Raw genomic sequence first — 20,568 nt, forward strand, 5'->3', positions numbered from 1 at the left:
GTCCTCCCAGCCCCCAAGAACACAGGGTCTCTTCAGGCCTCACCAGGCAGCAGGGTCAGGACCTCTCTCATGGCAGTTCCTCTTAGTTACTCCTCCTCTCTAATGGCTATTCCTGCTGGTAGTGGCCACCCAGCCCGATAGTCCACCTTCTTACCCCTTCTCTACCATCCTGGAGCCAAAGGTGTGCTCCCCGCTTTCTATAGAGTCCTCTCTCAAAACTCAGAGGAACTATAAGCCAAGCCCTGACTTTCCCACCATTGTTCTTTTTAACTGATTAGAAAAAGAATGTCCCAATTATGAGTTTTTATTTTCCAGAAAACACCAATGAAAAATAAAATCACCCCAAATCCCAATGACATCTTGGTAGTTAAACAATAAAATGTACCTCTAAACATCTTTAGACATATTTAAATACAGGTATATGCTATGTGTGTATAACATACATATAACTCTATGTTCTTAACTGGCTCTTGGTACTTCACTGTGCATTATGTGGCCAAGAGATAGCTAAAAGGGTTGAGCCATTGCTTTGCATGTTAGAGGTCTGAGTTCAATCTCCAGCAGGACAGGACCATAGAACTAGGAATAGCCCCTGAGCACTGAGCAAGGAATAGCCCCTGAGCACCAACCCAGGGTGACCAATAAACAGAAACAAACACAAGTACATTGTGGGGGTAACAAGGGATATAGTTTAATGTAGGACACTTGCATGCTTGAAGGCCTAGTTTTGACCTCAGATAGCACACATGCACACACACACACACACACACACACTGTGGTTTGTGAGAATAGCTCTACTCTGCTGTGAAGAGAAATTTCCTCAAGCTATTCAGGGACTACCCCAAGATTCAGCTGTATGAATGTTCCATAATTAAGTGATCTATTTGTGCCTGACATGGAGACGAATTCCTTTTGAGTGTGTGATTGTGCTAAATTATTTCTTTGGGCTGCATGTCTAGAAATGTGATCGCTCGTTCAGGATATGCAAAGGAGGATGGTGCTTGAGTCTCAGGCCAGAGGCCCTCCAGAGAGGTCACCTCCACTGCCTTTCCTTGAGCCTGTGAGGGTGATACCAGACTTGGTAAAGATGGAAAAAGCATGTACCAAGACCCATACAATTCTCCTTTCCCCCTCAATTTAGGGTTGCAGTTGATGAGGCATCAGCACTTGCTACAAGTGTTGGTGATGGATAGAGTAGAGGGACCTCAGTAAGTGATTGGAGTTGGGTGGTCACATGAGGGTCTCTCTGTGTTCTCAAGTGTCCCTCCACTGAGGCAAACTGACAGGGAGGCTGCCTGGAGCAATGACAATGACAAGTATCTAGCCCAGGTATTTCTGGGCCTCTCCCTGTCCCAGATTAGCTGGGGGGCCCTGGGAAGAGTTTCACCTCCTCATTGGTTTTCAGATCTGATCTGATCTATCTGGCCCCTCTTTGGACATGATCCTCATTTTTTTTTGTTTGTTTGTTTAGGGGCACACATGGTAATGCTCAGAGCTTACTCCTAGCTCTGTGCTTAGGAATCACTCTTGGTGGATTTGGGGAGCCATACATGTGAGGTGCCAGGGATTGAATCTAGGTCGGCCTCCTGCAAGGCAAGCACCTTACTCACTGTATATGACTCATTCCTTTTGCTCTGAACCAGCCTTAGGCGAGAACATCAGAACTAAGCCCTTCCTCCCAGCACAAACCCTGATCTTTCTTCTGCCTCTCCCTTTTATCCCACCTCCACAGGGGGTTCCCCAACCTTCAGTTGGCCTCAGTTCTCTTAGTCTAACTTTGCCAAGTGGTGAGCAGAAGAGAGCTTGGCTCTAGGCTGCAGAGTCCAGAACAAAGGTTTCCAATTCAGTAAGGTCTCACCTAGCACTCTCTTAGCCATGCAGCCCTGCCTGACAAAAGGGGTCTATCCCATGTATAGGGAGGAAGGTCCAGGTTCAGAGCCACTCCCCGGTCACATTGGCATTAATCCTGTGAGTTCTGAAGCCCAAGCTCCAGTTTCCTTGCTGCTGAGCTCTAATTTATCCTTACCCTCTCTACCCTCTCACCAGCCCTGCAACTGTTCACACAGAAATAGCATGCTTCAGCACCAGGCTGACACCCCGAGAATATGTGCACATCACCTGGGGTCAGGTGCAACTGAAGGAGCTGGAAGCCAATTAACACATCTCTCCCAAATTCACAATTGTACCATCATAATGAACAGTGGAAAAATTCACTAGCAAGCAGTCCTCTCTCATACCTGCAATCTCAGCAAACACAGTCACTGCCCAGCTCCGTCTTTGTCTAAGAGCAAAACCTCTACTAAGGAGAGCCACAGAAAGTCACACCCCAACCCCAAGCAGTTCCTGGGCATGTGATCCCCCACCTAATGGCCTCCTGGGCTACTGATGTAAGACTGTGCCCTGCCCTAAGCCAGTGTGAGATGGCAACACAAATTCCGACTCTGGCTGACAACCAAAGTTCACCCCTCACCCAGAATAGAAAAGGGGCAAAAAGCAAAACTAGTAGGAAATGGGAAGAGAGGAACAGGGCTCTGCCCAACCTGAGTTCCATCTTTAGTACCATATGCCTCCACACCTCGCTAGCATCACTTATCCTCAGATGAAGGGCCTCAAGGGCACCACATCCATGGACCCTAAACAATGATCCTCTACCTTAGCTGACTGATTTCATCAGGATTAGCCTTGGAGCCCTAGAGAACTACCTGAGAGCACCCATACACACACACACACACACACACACACACACACACACACACACGCACAATCATAAAAGATAGTAAACAAGCTAGCTGCTTGGTCATGTTCAAGTTCTAGACATGTCCTTTGCACTGTATTCTGGGCCCTTGCTCCATTATGGATGCCATGGTCTCACCACACCTAGGTCTCAGTGAGCCAGTGCTTGAGGAGGAAGAAAGGACAGGAGTTTGGCCTCCTGCAGGGGATCTTTCTGCGCCTGGGAAGGCAGCCCAGGCCTGTGAGTATCCTGAGATGCCTTCTGGAAGCCTCTGTCCAGCCCCTGGCCCTGAGGGCTTCAGCCAGCCTGGGCAGTTCTCTGCAGGATTCAACTGGGCCCAGCCTAGGGGGTGCCAAGCCTCCTCAGACCAACACAGCTGCTTCCTGCCCTTATCCCACCTTTCACGCCCAAGTGGTAAAAGAAAAACTGAGAAAACAAAATTCCCCCAGGCAAAGCAGGCACCCTGTGACCCCCTCCCCAGGCTCCAGTACTAAATGCTACCTTGTCCTGCACTTTCTTCTGGCTCACCTAGGCATGCACCCAGAGCCCAGGCTAAAGGGTTATTTATAGCAGTGTCAGAGGAGAAGGAGGCAGGAAATAGGAAATTAGAAAGGAGGGGCAGGGAGCAAGCAGTGAAGGGGCCAACTGACCCCACTGACTTGGAATCCTTGCCTGGCACGGTTGGCGGCAGGAGCTCAGTCCACACACTTCCACCCCAGTGCCCTACCTGCTGCCCTCTACCAGCTTTTTGTCTCTTTCTCTATGTCCTGGTAAAAGTTTTGTCAGAGGGTCATTGCCCTAGAGCTCAGGATACAGAAGCAGGCTGGCAGGAGGCCTACCCTCAGGGAGCTGTCAGCAAACACCCAACCTTTCCCCTCTGTCCCCCCACCTCCTGCACTCTTTCTTTTACAGAGGCCTCAAAAATCTGCCACAGGGTTGACAGGGTTGGGGCTGTATTGCCCAGAATCAGCAGACAGAGGGAGTCAGCTGGAGTCCTCCCTTGAAGGCCCTGGTGCCTTTGCCTACACCCCTAGGCTGCCCTTTTTTCACCTCCCTAGAATTCTGGCACAAAATAAGGCTCTTCTGATACAAGTGTGAATGCAGTGTGTGTGCTGTAAGGGTGGGATGGGTGGTTCAAAACCACGGTGGCCACCACAAACCCTATGTGAACCCACCAATCCATCTCTTCACTAAAATGCCCCTGGCCACTAGGTAGCATCAGTCACTTTAACTCTCAGTTGACTCTTCATCTGCTATTTTTTGCAGGGACACTCTCTAGCTCGACTATGGTCTAAGACAAGTCCACTGAACTGGATGGAGGGGAAACAAGCCCAGAGAGATTTCAGGAGGGTCTTAAAATCTCTGGAATCATTCTAAACATTTCAGTCTGATGCTTTAAGAAGCACCTAGCTAAAAACTATTTCTAATGTCAGAAGTGCAGGTCAGCAAGATTAACAATTAGGTGCTGACCACCTGGGACCAGAGGTGTGAACACAGGTATGTCTTCCTTCTGCTCTTCACCATCTCTCCCCACTCCTGGTGTTCCCTTGGATTCCATCACTACCATTTCCCATCATACCAGTTCCTTCCCTCCAACCCAAAAGATATATAAACCAAAAACTAAGATCTGAAAAGCAGACTGTGCCCAGCACTGAGTCAAGTAAGATTATGAAACCATCTAGACACATAATAGTAGCTCCAGGCCCCCCACCACACACACACACACACACACACACACACACACACACACACACACACACACACACACACACTGGGCTGTGGCCCACGCACAGCCCCCGTGCAGCTCTTTCAGTTTGGAAACCGAGGGGAGCGACTTCCCTATGCATTGACCCACTTTCTCTTTCCCAGCCAGGCAATCATAATGTGAACATGTGAGCTGGGCCATGGCTCTGCCAGGGAGTTGATGGAGTTTTCTGAAGGAAAGAATCTCTTGCTCTGGGACTAGAATAGTAGAACAGCAAGTAAGGCATTTGCCTTGCATGAGACTGAGCCAGGTTCAATTTTTGGCTACCCCTATGGTTCCCTAATTTTGCCACCAGGAGCAAAATCTGAGTGTAGAGTTGAAGCCTCATACCCCCATTCTTCCTAGGTAACTTGACCTTACCTGCAAGACCCCACCCATTTCCTGGGAGGGGTCTTAGAAAGGGTAGATAAGGTTTTGACCAGAGGGGATTAGAGCTTTTTGGTCTTTTGCCAGCATAGAGGTCAAAGGGAAGATGGCTGAAAGGAGTTAAATGCAGGGCTAGCTAAGAATGGTTGAATGCTTAAAAGGTTATGATATAGGCCACACATGTGGTACATAGGGCATGAATAAAGTTGAAGCTTCCTGAAGCCTGCCTGTGAGTGAGTTCAATACCCGTCGCTTTCCTGGACCCCAGACCCGCTGGTTGATGGGGGATGAAGCCACGTGGACATGGCCTAAGAATAAAGGTCTCCATCCTTCTCCATCCAAGCCCATCCTAAGGGCGAAATGCAACATAGAGTCAGTGGTAAGCCCTGACTATTGCAGGGTGCATAAAAGCAAACCAAAGAACCCTCACTTGGCTGCAGCTGGGACACAGTGGGTTACATGGAGCTCATCAGGTATCTGCCGCTAGAGTTCATAGACCCTAAGCAAACTGAGAGTCACAGCAGGTCCCCAAGAGAAGACCATGGTCACTTTACTACTTTTGTTGACCAGAAGAACATTTCTTAGGCTAGAAGAAGGCTCACAGCTTGGGGAGGGGGCTTCTGACCTCCCACTTGCCCAGGGACACATTTCCTGGCCTCAATTCATGGCCCACCAGGTCCTGAATTTGACTAGGACAGGGCAGTGCCAATTATTGAGAGGCAAAATAGAAAGATGCCCTCCATCAGGACCCAGAAGCAGGTCTGAGTGTGAACCAAGACACCTTGGCAAACTGGGACATTCCAAGAGACTGGGATCTTTGAAGAGTTCCTGGGAACACCCAAGTTGTACAAAAGCAAGCTGTTCTCTGTGGCTAACCTGGGGAGGGAGCTGGCGCCCAGGGTAGAAGGAAAAGGAGAGCCTAGGGCCTTGCCCTTCCCTGGCTGTGCCTTGTCTGCCTGCAAGTCCCCTGGCCAAAGCATAAGGCTTTGGCTCCATGCCAGGAAGGGGAGGCAAAGCGAGGTAACAGAGGGCTCCCGCCTGCAGAGACTCAAGTAACCCATTTCAAGTTCATATTGTACAGAGGCCACCGTTCTAGCGGCAAAGGGCTCCCCTGTGACCCATTTTTAGTATTTGTGTATTCCTGATGGTCACCTGCACTAATTGAGCATCTACTAAGAGGGGTGGCTGTGGCCAGGAAGACCGACCATTTCCAGACAGCGGGGCTATTCTTGGTTTTCGGGCGTCTATTTAAAGGGTGTTAATCCTTCCCCTGCAATTAGACACACCGCTTGCCAACCTGGTTCACCACTGGCCGTGCCCAAGTGGGAGGGTTGAGTGCTTGCCTGTTCTCCACCTTCCCCACCACCTCCCTAAGGCAGGGATTTGGCAGTCAGGAATCTGCCTCGCAGGAGCTGGACCCTTCCATTTGGAGCAGGAGGGCAGAGCTTCGCTGGACCTTCCTGTTAGCACAGTGAGACAGAAAGTGGTAGAAATCAGAGATGTAGGATTCAGACTGAAGATGGGGATGGTGAAGTCATACCAGGGATCTTCAGCTTGAACCTAGGTTCAGTCTTTGCCAGCTGGGGTGACCTTGGCTAAATCCACTGAGAAAAGTCAGACCATGCAAACCAAACTGGACTTTAGGCAAGTGACTTGACCTTTCTCATCCCCGTTTCTCTCATCTAAAGTGAAATCATGTCACCAAGCATCATTCCTAACATGTAGGCATGTGGTAAAGGATGGAATTCATTTATAAATCTGGAAAGTCCTTAGACCTGGTTATCACCATCCACCATGCTTAGCTACTAAGTTCTAAGTATGCTCAGCCCACTTTCTCCATCAGCACTGCAGAAATGAGTCTCCCAAGAATTTAAGCCTTGCAGGATGCCAATGAGGTAATCAGGGTGGATGTTACCGAATCTTTTTATGTTGTTACTTATTTTTGATTATTTTAATATGGGGGTCTCACTACCAGTGCTCGGGGATCTCTTCTGGCAAGGCTCAGGAGATCCTTGGTAGGGTGTTCTCTCTCTCTCTCTCTCTCTCTCTCTCTCTCTCTCTCTCTCTCTCTCTCTCTCTCTCTCTCTCTCTCCTTTTTATCCTTATTCCAGCTCTATCTTTCAGGGAGAACTGCTTCACTTCTCTGAGCTGAGTTTCTCTGTGTGTTGACAATAAAAAAGCCAGAGTGGGGGCTCCCACATGGGTCACCACACAGAGCCCAGAGGACAACCCAGGGCCCCTCCAGCTTACTTCTCTGTAAAGCTCAGCACAAACACAGCTAGAAGGGGAGTGAGGACAACATTTGCAGTATCAGCTTGGGCAAGGAATGCAGTGACTGCTCCCACGGGCAAGATGAACAATCTGAATGTAGATGCCAGGGAGTGTCCAAATAGACTGGAATTCCATCCCTCACTTTCACAAATTTGAAGCTCACTAATCAGGTTTATTTGATGGTATGAGGGTGGGAGAGTACATCTAGTAATGCTCAGGGCTTACTTTTTGTTGTCGTTTTATGGGCCACACCCAACGGCTCTCAGAGGTTACTCCTAGACCATATAGGATGCCAGGGATCAAATCTGGGTTGACCATGTGCAAGAAAAATTTGTCCTACCCCCTATGGCATGGTTCCAGTCCCTCAGGGCTTACTCTTGGCTCTGTGCTCAGGGATCATTCCTGGCAGAGATCAAGGGAATCCTTTGCAGTGCCAGGAACAGAACCCACATTAACGCATGCAAGACAAGCATCTTCCCTACTGTACGATCTCTCCATTCCTTCTAGTTATCAGTGTTTTCAGGACTGGCATATTGAATTTAAAACATTCTGAATATACTGAGTTAAGAAAAGTAATAACATTCATCACACCTATTATTTTCCCCATAGTTTTTAAATGTGGCTCTGAGAGAACAATTAACATATGTGGTCCATAGTTGTGGTGCATAATATTCTATCTCTTGGAAAATGACCTTAAATTCTAAGTTCTCTCTCTCTCTCACTCTCTCTCTTTTCCTGCCTCCTTACACACACACACACACACACACACACACACACACACACACACACACACACACACACATACCTGAGCCATTGCTTGGACAGACTAGAATGGCATTGTCCTCCAGTGTCCTCTTTCATTCAATATTTCTGCCACATGCCTCCTATGCATCAGGGTTAAGCTGATAGGCCTGAGCTGATAGGACTCCTCATTCTCCAGCTGGCTCATGCTCTAGGAGAGGCCCCAAGTAGTAAGAATACGATGGTCAACATCTATCAAGTCCTTACTCCATGCCAGGCAGTGAGCCAAGCTACGCTATGATTCCCACTGTGTCTGCAAGCTCTCCCACAGCCCATGAGGGCTGCTGTAGGCACTGTGTTACAGAGAAGAGAGCTGAGACTTGAGACAAATGGACTTGCCCAGACCTAGCAGGTCATAGGTAATGGAACAGAGGTCTGAACCAGAAAAGACTGTCCTGACACCAGAATCTGTATATCAGTCATCCTGGGACATGTGTGCAGCATTCGGACCAGCACTGAAGCCATGTTCTCTAGCTCCCAGAGGTGCAGAAACATGCAGTCAGTCCTAGGGAATTGAGGAAATTTTCTCAAGGTTGTGAACTACTGGGCAGATGCTGGCCTGGGGACATGTTTTGTTTAGTCCCTGTGTGTATGTGTTTCTTTTTTTAAAGATCAGGTTTCACATTCAGAAATTCTAAGTCTTAGCCTAAGACTGGAAATATGTGGATTTCCCTTTGAGAAATCAGTGCTGGATACTGGCCATCCCTTCCCCAAGGATCAGGAACTTACCACAATCACCACTGCTCTCTATTGCCTCCCCTGTGCCAAAGCCGAAGATGAGTAGCTATGTATCATCACATTTGCCAACATTTCTGCCTTATAATAAAGGAATTCATTTATTTCTTATAATAAAGAAAATCCATTTGTTCCTCCAGCATAGGAAAAACAAAGACAGGAAAATACATACATTGCAGGAAGGATTAAGTGTTCCCTATCTCTTGTCCAGCCATGTTAGTGGTGGGGTGAATGGTGTTTACAAAAGTTCTCATCATGCCCTCCAGTGATCTGTGACCTTGACTTCTTTCCAGCTTTCTGCTATGTCTATCCCTTGGGCACGTCGGCTCTGCTCCAATAGGAAGTTTGTTGGTCAAATGTGTCATCAGATAAAGTATTTTAGTTCATTAGTGGTTTTGTTTTGTGAGAGCCTTCATTTTTTTCCCAACCACAGAGATCCTGGTTCTTATCTTCTCAGAGCATATTTCTAAAGACATTACCTCCCAAAAATGTATTGTGGGTGAATTTTGGTCAATGACTTGCCTAAGTTAAGGAGCTCTCACTGAGGGAATTTTAGCCAGAAACAGTTGACTTGCTACATAATTGGCAATGAGGAGCTATAATTGTACATAGATGAGACCGGAAAAATAGTACAGGGGTTAAATTGGGATTGTCCCCAATTTAATTCCAGCATGAAGAATTTTCTGGTCACCACCAGGAGCCATCACTGAGCAAAAAGTACAGAGCTTAGTAAGCACTGAGCACTGCTAGGTGTGACCATAACCAAACAAATTATAAATAGATATTCAAAGTGCACGCACACAACTTGGCAGAGATCCATTGCTGCTGTGTTATGAGGAGGAACTGGAAAACCAAGGAAGTTGACCTCCCAGCATGCTCCCAGAATCTGGGATGGGGAGACAGTACAAGAGCCCAGACTGCCAGACTCAAGGTCAGTGCCCACTTTCTGCTCCAAAATGCATCACCCTTGACATCCTTATTCAATTCTTCAGTGTCACCTCTATTTTCTAGGCACTTCTACAGACCACTCCGCCATCTCTAACTCTTCCCATCAGGACAGTGTTTGCTGAGTTGTGTCATGGGAGCAGGCAGCACTGGCTCTTGAAGGGGCTATAGACTTGGTGGCAGGAAGTGAGTTCTCATCCCAATTCCATGCATGCCTATATGGTTATGCTCCAGAACCACACCAGTGCTCCCCTCGGCATCCATTTAAGATAACAAAGGCCACACCACCCTGCTTTCCCAAGTTGGGGTGGGGGTGATGGTCCTCATAGAAGATCAATTAAACTTAACACCCCTGCATGGAGAGTGAGACAAATACCCAATAGCAACCTCTGAGCCCGTTTCTGTTTTGCAGACAGTATCCCAAAGTGGAAAAGCATTCAAAATGGGGGAAGAAGACAGGGTGAAAGTTCTGGATCTCAGGCCTTAGCAATATGGAGAAGACTCTTAGGGTCCAACTTTCCTCTAGGAAAAGAAAGTGAAAACACTTGTTCTTCTCCATTGGGCATGCGTTGCATTCTGCAAAGCAGCCTCTTTCAGAGAAATGTGCCACTAAGCTGCTCTGTCCTTTGTCATCTCAGTCTCTTTGTTCCTAGATAGCAACACCTGATACACTCCCAGGTCCACTGGAAAGGGCCTCCAGGTGGCCACCTGTGCAGGCCACTGCTGACCAAGGACTGTCACAGAGCATGTAACTGTGATGTGGTGTCATCTCATGGCGTGAACAGCTATTGAGTTGTTAGCTGGGCTCTGTGTATCACTTTCCCCTGAATTATGTTGCCAAGCCACTCGTGCCACCAAAACTTCTATTCCTTTCTACCAGGGTGCTGGGGAGGAAACTGAGGTGAGAGATTTGGTTCCAAGCTCACAAGAGCTACTTTCTGTGTCTGTGCTTGAGGATGGCAGCTAAGTCATGAGAGATAATCTCCACAAACTGACCCCCAAATCACATCTTCATCAAGTGTCCCCCAGACCACTTTTCCAACATTCTAAACTGACGACATCAGGAGCCCCATGACTTAAAAACAGACCATTTTAGGCCTTCACTGTCAGCAGCTGGGCTCTCTGGTGATCGGAATTCAGAGATGGGCGGGATGAGAGAAGGGGTGGGAGGTAGCATGGGATACTTAAGATATCAGGGTGTTCTGACTTGCTTAGAATTTCTTTCTCCTCTGCTCCAAAGGCTGTTTGGCCAGCAGATAAACTTACCTGAAGCCAGGAAGCCAAATTCTCACCCTCCTTACCCTACCCAAATAATCAAATGGATTCTGGCAAGGAGGCACTATCTCTACTGTCTGAACTAATACCATCATTATTCACATATCCCAAACCACGAAGCAGGTAGGCCATTTACCCTTTATATGGCTGACTGGCCAACTCACGTTTCATTCCCAGCACAAAAGATGGTCTCTAGAGCCCAACAAGAGTAATCCCTGAGCACTACTGGGTGTGTGTGTGGGGGGGGGGGGAGGGGAACCCACATAGCACAAAACAGAAAGAACTGAGTGCTGGACAGTAAGGACCCCACTTTCTGTGTCAGCACAAATGACCCAGCCTCGCAGATAACTTATCGGTGCATTAAAAATGGTTTCGGGACCGCTCCTCTGCCCCAATCCTATACTTTCTTTAGTAGTTAAGCATAAAGGGCTCTAAGTGTCACAAAGGGCTTTAAGTGTTCCTGTCAAATGCTCCTCAGTGAGTCCCTCTACTAAAACCAAAGCCGTCTGCTCCTACATGGCAGAGATAATACTGGCAAACATCCCTAAGCCACACCAGTTGCTGGGAACGGGATCAGAACTCAGGCAGGACATAAGGGTTCCCTGCAGACTAACCAGCCCCATCTTAGATGGTTGGGGCCAGCAGCTGCTCGCAGGAGGGAGGAGTGGTAGTAGCGGGTGTGAGGCCCAGTCTCAAAGCAAGGGAAGGGGAAATGGTCATTTACTCAGGGTCCCTGAGGTACCTCCAGCCTTTTAGTAATGCAACCCCAATCCTACAGAGCATGCAGTAAAAGCCCCCTCCCCACCATCATGGCTTTTGAGGCTTAGGAAAATGCCAAATGGCTGTGCTTTGGGCTGCAATTAATTAGTGTATTAGCTGATTATATCGGGATAATAGGCTGGAGCTTCTGGTTTCAATGAATCTTAATTGGTTTCTTGCATGGAAAAACAAGGAACACTCAGCATAAGGAAGGGTGAGGGAGAATTTCTCCAAATATCAAGCCCACTGGAGGGAAATGAGCAAGACAGGGTGCCTGGGAGGAATGAATGGGGAGCATAGAATGCATGATCAGGCTAACGGGGCTGCACTAAGAAACAGGACTAGAGAGAGGCATGATTTTATCAGAGCTTCTTAGCACAAAATTAGGGCCAGCGAGCAATGGAGATATTGGTGACAAACAGCATATGAAGGAGGGGACCAGCTCCCCAGTTGGAAGGAGACTGAAAACCACTATGGAAAGGAATTGCAAAGGAGTGGTTTCTCCCCAGATCTTCAGAGTCCTTGGTTTCTCTCCAGATCTTCAGAGTCCTTGCTGTCCAGGAGACCATAGAGGACAAATTCGGCACACATGGAATATAATGTGACTCTTTCTTAGCAGAGCACAAGCAGGAGTGCTTCCACCGAGGTTCCCTAAACAGGCTGCTAGGACAGGCAATGCCCACTCTGCCAATAACTTCATGCCAGCACGGCATGAAGGGGGACGGTGGTACATGGCGAGTGTGGCTGAGCAGAAAGTTCTCACTCCCATTGAGCTTCTGCAGGCATGGCACTGAAAACACTCCAGGGTTTTCTCCAGGAGGGTGATGGAGAATCATACGCACACAATAGGGTTAGACCAGCTAATTAGAAGAGAACTACCTGGCAGATGCCTGGGAAACAGCCTTGGACTGGAATAAAAAGTCCTTCCAAATCTCTGAGCCTGAGTTTCAGTGGCAGCTTTGGAACAGAGGAACTCAAACTGAGGTTTGGAATAATGACCCATTCTCCTGCACCAGTACTTGGGGACCCTCATGAGATCAGTAGTATGAGAAGTTAGCAAAAGGTTTTCAAAACCCAGGAAACTGCCGGGGCTAGGGAAGCCACCCAGAGGAGCCATGTTTTTATTGTTATTTCATTGGTTGGTTCTGGGGCCACACTCAGCTGTGCTGAGGGATCACACTTGTCAGTGGACTCAGAGGACTATGTGTGGATCTGGGGATAGAACTACGGTCATCCCATACAAGGCACCTTCCCCCTGTACCTTCTCCCTAGCCTCTAGAAGGACCATTTAATGATGCCCTGGAAGCATTTTCATCAGGACAGTCAAACTCTCACTTAAACGAGCACATCAATGTCCTATTATGATGAGACCAAGCATCCATTCAGCTGACCCAGCCCTCCCTGACTCAGGAGTCCATCTCCACTGCCCCCCACCATGCCCAGACAAATACGGTCCAAATGTAACAATGAGTGGACACTAGAGAGACAGGGAAGAAAGCCTCTTCTTGCCACATAAGCCTAGTAATACCTATTGGGACATCCTGTGCCTCAGCAAACCAATCTGGTGCATGTCTTTAGACAGAGCACAAGGGCTGAAAGTGGGTTCATGGGAGACCCCAACAGCTAATGACTTAATGTCATAAAGACCTCATTGCTTTTCTGAAAGCAAAACCAGAAAACTGTTTTTAGTGGAACTGCTCCAAACTGCAACCAGACAAGGGCCTCAAGTTTTCTACCAGTGTCAGCCCATGTCCTGGACTATGAAAAGGCTTGTATCACTGCTTGGGAAAGGGGTGACAAAGCAAAATTCAGAGTCAGAAAAGCCATTACTTGTTTGCCCTATTGAAAGAAGCTCTTGGGGGCCCGGAGAGATAGCACAGTGGCATTTGCCTTGCAAGCAGCCTATCCAGGACCAAAGGTGGTTGGTTCGAATCCCGGTGTCCCATATGGTCCCCCGTGCCTGCCAGGAGCTATTTCTGAGCAGACAGCCAGGAGTAACCCCTGAGCAACGCCGGGTGTGACCCAAAAACAAACAAAAAAAAAAAAAGAAAGAAGCTCTTGGCATCTTTCATGTTGAACAGGGTCAGGAAAAAAAAATCTATGTGAACGTAAGGATTTAACAAGACATCATTATTGGGCTCTTTGTGAGGCTTAAAAACAAATAAAAGCCTATATATTTATGGACTGGAAAGATAGTATATTGAGTAGGGTGCTTGCCTTGCACATGGCCTACCTGGATTTAATCCTTGTCATCCCATATAGTTCCCCAAGCACTATGAGGTATAATTCCTGAGTGCAGAGCAAGGAGTAATACCTGAACATTGACATGTGTGGCCCAAAAACAACCCCCCCAAAGAAAGTCTACATATTTATAATAAAGTGGCTGAATTCATGACAATATGCCTATAGGGACATCAGATTTTCATAGTGGTACATAGTAAGTGGTACTATGACAATAGCATATAGTAATATAATAGCTTTAGCAATGTAATAGAATATAGACTATAGTAGCCAAATATACTTTAGAGACAGCCTACAGGGATTTAAATTGAGGGTCTGTGATAATCTTTAATGTGTTTCCTAATTTTCTTCGCCCTAACTGTAAAATGTAACTGACAGAAATACATTTGCATCCTAAGACTGTGAAGAAAATGTAATGAGCTAATGCATGTCAACTATTAAGAATGGTACTTAGCACAGAGCAAACACCACATAATTTAGTTTTTGAAACATTTGAGCCTATGGGGTGCCACATATATAAATAATTAAATAGGGCTATGTGTACATTATCTGAAAATTACCTCTAATATATATTGTCAGCTAAAAAAAACAGGAGCTATATGTGGTATTCCATTACGATAAATTTTTATGGGCACCAACTGTAATGAGGAAAAGATCTAGATAAGAGAAATTTGAGACAGTGATTAAAAAGGACCATACCTTTATCTGATTTTAGATAGAAGATGAAGTATAGATGATAAAATGGATGGGTGGGTGGATGGATGGATGGATGGATGAATAGAGATGGATGGATGATGGATAGAAATGGGTGAATAGATGGATGAATTCAAATTTGGGTGGGTGGTAAGTGAAGGAATGATGAAAGAAGGAATGATGTGCAGATGCACAGTGGGTAGATGAGTGGATGGTTATATGGATAAATGGATGATGAATTATGGGTGGATGATAGATGAAAGAATGACAGAAAAAGGATAGATGAGGCAGATAGGTGGATAGTGAGTTAATGGATGATGGGTGGATAGGTGGATATTCCATATACAGCTTTGTGCATGTAATGACATTAAATGTATTCATATAGTACCTTGAGCTCTTCAAATATGGATAAACATGAAAGGGTTTAGGCAGTAAAAATTCTTATTCCCCTTTTAGAAATGAGGCCACTGAAGGTTAAAGGCATCCAGTAATGTGTTTGAGTACACAAGCCAATGAGTCCTGGAGGAAGGACTGGAGTCCAGCTCTGCTCACCCCACGGCCTTTCCACACCCCACACTGCCTCTTGAGGCCACCCAGGAGCTGCCTAGGACAAAAGCTCCAAAAAAGCTCCCCAAAGGGGCCTCCTTGTCCATATTGGCAAGCAGGGGGAAAGCCAATGCAATTGGAGAACTGTGTTGTGGTTTTTGTTTTTAATTAATGAACCTGTTGGAATGTGCCATTTAGCTATGGAGCTGAATAGTTCCTGCAAAACAGACACAAGTTCCTGCACACTAACCATATCTGTAACCCTTTTCTATCTTATCTGGGGACTTGGAAAGGAACACAGCAGGAGAGACACCTGCTCCAGCCAGCTGGGACCCAGCCTCAATCTGGGTTTCCTCTCTGCACATGGCCACTCCTCTGGGCCAGTGCCCAGTTCACCTCTCTGTGCAAGGAAGAAGGACTGAGCACTCCAGCCCCCATTCACGTGGCTTCCCCTGGGCCTCAGGCATACACAATGAATCATAGCTTTGATTTGTGGTCGCTTTGAAGGTTTCTTCTCATGGCCAAAGCACATTAGAAAGTTGCCTTCATTTATCCCTTATAATAATAATTATGATTATTGCCATAATAATCATAATTATTAGTTTCTCCCTTCCATATGGTGACATTTAATTCAACCTTGTGGTTATTTGTCTGTGCACATAGTTTCAGCCAAACCTGCCTGGCAGTGAGACACACATCTTCTACGTGACCCATTGGTACCAGTTAGAGGTGGTGTTGAGTAGCTTCTCCACTGAGTAGCTGGCCGGCTTGGACAAGCCCAGCTTCCCTAAGCCTCAGTGCTTTGCATACAAGAAATAGGGTAATACCTAGCCCTCAGGTGGATGCAGGGAAAGGATCTGTGGAGTGCTGGTCCTTCTCAGGGCTTTTCCCTTCCCCTTCCCAGCCCACTGGCTACCTATAGCCCCTCCGCAGTGACCATTTCTCCGGGGGAGGCACGGGGGAGGGAAACTCTGAAAATGGCTCCTTTGCTAAAACCACAACACAGATCTGACGCTGAAAGAATCTTCTGACCTGGTCCCTGTCCAAACAATTCAGAGATATCCAGGGACTATCCTCCAGGAGCTGGCAGTGAGCCCCTGAAGTCGGGCCTCACTCTAGAATTCCCTTCGGAGGTTGGGGAGAGGAGGGCGGGACTCCCCCATTCCCCACGCAAAGGAGACCAGAGAGAAGGAATTGGCTTTTGGAAGCAAAATTCTCTCCTGCTCCTGCATAACCTTCCCCTCTGCATAAACCACACATACATCCCAATTTACAGACAGCTCTTGGATGGAGCAATGGAGTGGGGGCTGCTTCCTCATTCTGGCCTCTTCCCTGCCCTCCAAAGTCAAGGTTTGGTCTCAAGTTCAGGGGCAATGACTGGCAGGGAGGGGCACAGGCAGCCTGGCTGCTGCCAAGGCCTTTTCTTCCCCCCACAGTAGGTTTTAGAAGCTGGCATGTAGTTTATTCTTCTAAACACTTCGCAGGGCGCAGGGCCTGGAGTTGCCATAGAAACCCCTTTTAACTCCTCCTCCCCCAGAAGGCAGTGCCAAGCCCAGGGCTTCAGGGGAGAAAGGCAGAGGGAGGCACCTGTGGATGAGGAGTGGAAGGAGGCTCCAGGCCTGCTGAACTGAGCTCTTCCCCGCCAGGCCCTGAAAGAAGACAGCCAGGAAGGTTCTGGAAGCAGAAGCTAGCCAATGGCTTGCATATCTTGAACGGGTTACATCACTGCTTGCTGGGGTTTGTTCTGGGGGGTGGGGGTTGGGGGGATAAGTATCCACACAGGCAACAAGGAGGAGGGGACACAAGCCAGTCCTCCAAGGCAGCCACACCCGCCCCATCCCGCCACCACCAGAGTAAACCCACTCGGGCTGCTGGCTGGACACAGTGGTCAGCCCAGCCAACCCCTCAGAGACTGTTACTTTCTTGTTGAGTTTTGCTCCCTTGATGTTCTGATTGAAGGGCAGCTCTGGGAACTCAGGAAGATGGGATTCTGGGGGTGGGGGATTGGGCACATTGGGGAATCTGGAAGAAAACCCGCGCAAAAGAGTGGGCTTAGTATGCATCAGCCCAGGGCCACAGCTGGAAATGGTGTTTCCATGATCTTTTCTAGTGTTTCCTGGGATGGAAGCCCTAAAACCCAGGGCAAGGGGGAAGTACCCCACCACCCGCCAACATGCTCCAAGTCGCAGGGAACACACCTCAACCAGGGTCAAACAAAGAAAACCCCTGTAAGTGCACCTGTCAGCCTCAGTCCCACTCCTAAGCCTGCAGGGTCAGCTCTGGGCTACCAGGCCAAGCTGAATTTGGTTAGGTGCAGCCGGCCGGGGAGGAAGAGAAGCTTTTATTGGTCATGCAGAGGCCAGCCAGGACCCGCTCCTCCACCCAGAGAGGGAAGGGTGCAGAAACTGGCCCCAAGGAAGCTTCTCACAAGGGTGACCCTAGGTCACACAAACACCTGTGCTTGCCAACTGAGCTGACCTTCGGATCCCCGAAGTGGGCCTGACCCACTCCACTCGTGGGGCCTCTCCTGGCCCCTCGCTGCAGCACACTTGTGGAGGCCAGCACCCAGCATCCAGTGGAAAATTTTCCTTCCCCTTTACGACTGTACTTAATACACACACGCGCCATTCTTCACCTCTGAATTGACACAGGCAGTAGGCGGCTTGACTGGGTCCCACCCCACACCCAGCGAGCCTGTGCTCCGGCTCACTCACACGCACACGCATAAAAACTCACTTGCGCCCACACACACACACTGGCGCGCACAACGCATACAGAGGGGCCACTAGACTTGAATGCGTTATGAGCTGGAGAGGAGAGCAGAGATGTTTTACAGCTCCTGCCCCACTGTTGGCCATTTCTGCACAAGTGCCCCAAACCTTCCTTTCCCCAACTAATTCTTCCCAGGACAGAAACTGCTTCTGTCTCTCCCAATCCGACGCCAAGTTCCTCTGTCTGGAAGGGCCACCTTGATATGCATCTATCTTTGTGCTTTGTGTGACAAATTTATTTCCCACTGCACATTCTCCCATTCTCCCCCCCCCTCTCCACACATTCGGGGGGGGGGGGACAAAATCCGTCTTCCTGTGAATTCTCACAGCTCTGCCTCATGTGGTCCCTTGCACACACCACCTCCTGCTTGCTATCAACACTCTCAAATTCAGCTCCTCCTGGGGAGGGTCAGCCCTCCTCTTCCTACTCATTTCCTCCCCCCTCAAATGGACCCGAAATTCGTAGTCTTAGAACCTAAGACTTTGCACTTTCCTGGGTAGGGGTCTTCAAAAAAAAATGAATGAAGTATGAAGTCACTTTAGAAGAAAAGAACTCAGGAAACTTCAAGCATCCCCAGCGATTTGCCCTGTACGACTGACTTCCCCTGCAACTTTCATTTTATTTATTTATTTTTTTTTTGTTCACTATTCAGCATCTCACACTGGGATTGACGTTTCAAGTTTTAGGAACACCCGCCGCACCCCCTCCCCGCCCCACAATTGCCACCTTTCTTCCAACCTAGCCTCTCCCGCCATAAACGAAAAGGGAAAATTTCATAGACGTCAAAGGGCTGAGAAGAGATCTGGCGCCCTGAAAAGGGGGACTCAAAGGGTTAGTGAGGTTTTTTTTCCCTGCAGGGCATTTGGTCCCTGTGGATCTGCTGCAGCCCCTCGCCCATCTCGCCATACTAGCCCGAGCCTAGATCCCGAAAAGAAGCGGGGTCCGGGGCCCACCCACCCACCCGACCTGCCTCTCCAACCTCGCAGGGCGCAGCAACCCCAACCCCAACTCCATCAAGTCAAGTGGGCGCCTGCTGGGGGGCTCGTGGAAGGGACCGCGAGGACCCTTACCTATGTCAGAGTTGCAGAAGGCGTCTTGGGGGTGGCTGGGCGAGCATGTGCACGCCTCGGCGCCCCAATCTCCCAGGCTCCAGCTGCCCAGGAGCACCACGAGCCCGAGCCAGGGAGTCATTGCCGCTGCCCGGGGCTGCTTGCCGCTCGCGTCTGCAAAGTTCCGTGCGCGCTGCCGGCGGGGTCGCAGCTCTGCTCTCTTTCTCTCTCTCTCTGTCTCTCTCTCTGGCCGCGCAACTTTGGCGGCGGGGGGCGCGCTGGCCTCTGAGTGCCTGGCGGGACGGGGCGCACGCAGCTCTTGGGGCGCAGGAGCTCTTGGGGAGTCGGAGCGGAGGTTTGCAAGAGCAGAAGGAACGGGGAGAAGGGAGGAGGAGAAGCCGGCTGGCTGGCTGGCTGTCCGAGCGCCTCGCCTGCTGCCCGCTCTGCGCTGCACCCCGGCGGCGGGGAGATATAGCCAGGGGCCCCCCTGCACCCCCTCTCGGGCGCTCGGGGCCCGCCCCCTCCGACCAATGGCTGAGCCGCATTACCTCATCGGCCCTCCGAGAGGGGGGCGGCGCCGGGGTCGGGGCGCCGGGGCGGGGCGCCCCACGGACCGTTCAGATCCTTATAGGGAATAATGTGGCCGTGGATGGGCACGCGAGTGCGTGGGCAGGGACTCGCCTCTGACCCGCGCGCCCGATGGCCGAGAAGCGGCGCCCCTCGCCACCACCACCCTCCTGGCACCCTAGCCACATGTCCACCTCGCCCCCGGGGGAGCCCCTCTATCCCAGACTAAAAATTCCAGTCCCAGACACTCACTCTCCAAGCCTTCCTCGCCGGTGGAGACCACCTAGCCAGGTGGAGGAGGAAAGCGACTTTGCGCCACCTTCTCCAAGGCCAGCAGAGGCAGCAGAGCAAAGAAGCAGGGTAAAGGCTTTAGGAAGCCTGTGCCCATTCTCAGCACCCCATCTCTGACCCCTGACAGCCCTGGGACCTGAGAGGCTAGCACCGCGTTTGGAAGCTGGCTGTTACCCTGAGTTGTTTGCCAGGATTACTCAGAGGAACCTGTGAAAATCATTCTGTCAGTTCCATTATGGCTCTGGGGCTAAGAGCAAAGCTGAATTGAAGATTCATTGGTCCCAGTGGGGACAAGCACAAGTCTCCTCGAAGGAGGTGATAGTGCTCTGAAGGAGACAAAACACAGCAGGTTTGAAAAAGCTGTGGAGGGCGCTGTTTTGTGTGCCTGGCAAAAAGAGGTGCCAGGGGTGCTGAGATATGTACTAGAAGAAGGCAGGGACAAGGCCAGAGCAAAGAAAGGTCCTGGAAAAGAATGAACACAGGATGTGGTAGCTGAAAAACACAGGCACCCACATAGATAAACACACACACACACACACACACCTGTGTGTGTGTGTGTGTGTGTAATATGAAGTCTGGGTGAACTGATTGAAACTGGGATAGTGCCCTGGGATCTTGAGATTTACTAGCTCCAAGAATTTCTAAGAACTGATACTACTATGGTGAAGTGCCTCAGCTCTTAGAAGTAACTATTTGATTCTGCATTCTGTTTTCCATCTTTTGCCTCCTCCTATCTCCTGGTGATATCTCCTTTTAAG

General features: G+C 49.1%; 2 protein-coding genes across 2 annotated transcripts in view; one reads left to right on the forward strand and one right to left on the reverse strand.

Annotated features, from left to right (window-relative positions):
• Positions 1-19,386, reverse strand: part of TIMP3 (TIMP metallopeptidase inhibitor 3) — a 49,214-nt gene extending 29,828 nt beyond the window's left edge. The window contains exon 1 of the mRNA XM_049783133.1: positions 18,974-19,386. Within this exon, the coding sequence (XP_049639090.1) occupies positions 18,974-19,094 (121 nt within the window). The 5' untranslated portion in view covers positions 19,095-19,386. The remainder of the gene's footprint in view (positions 1-18,973) is intronic.
• Positions 1-20,568, forward strand: part of SYN3 (synapsin III) — a 367,029-nt gene that overhangs the window by 190,815 nt on the left and 155,646 nt on the right. The gene's annotated exons all lie outside the window — the stretch shown is intronic.

The sequence above is a fragment of the Suncus etruscus genome, chromosome 11, assembly GCF_024139225.1.
Source record: "Suncus etruscus isolate mSunEtr1 chromosome 11, mSunEtr1.pri.cur, whole genome shotgun sequence".
In the NCBI taxonomy this organism is placed as follows: Eukaryota; Metazoa; Chordata; class Mammalia; order Eulipotyphla; family Soricidae; genus Suncus; species Suncus etruscus.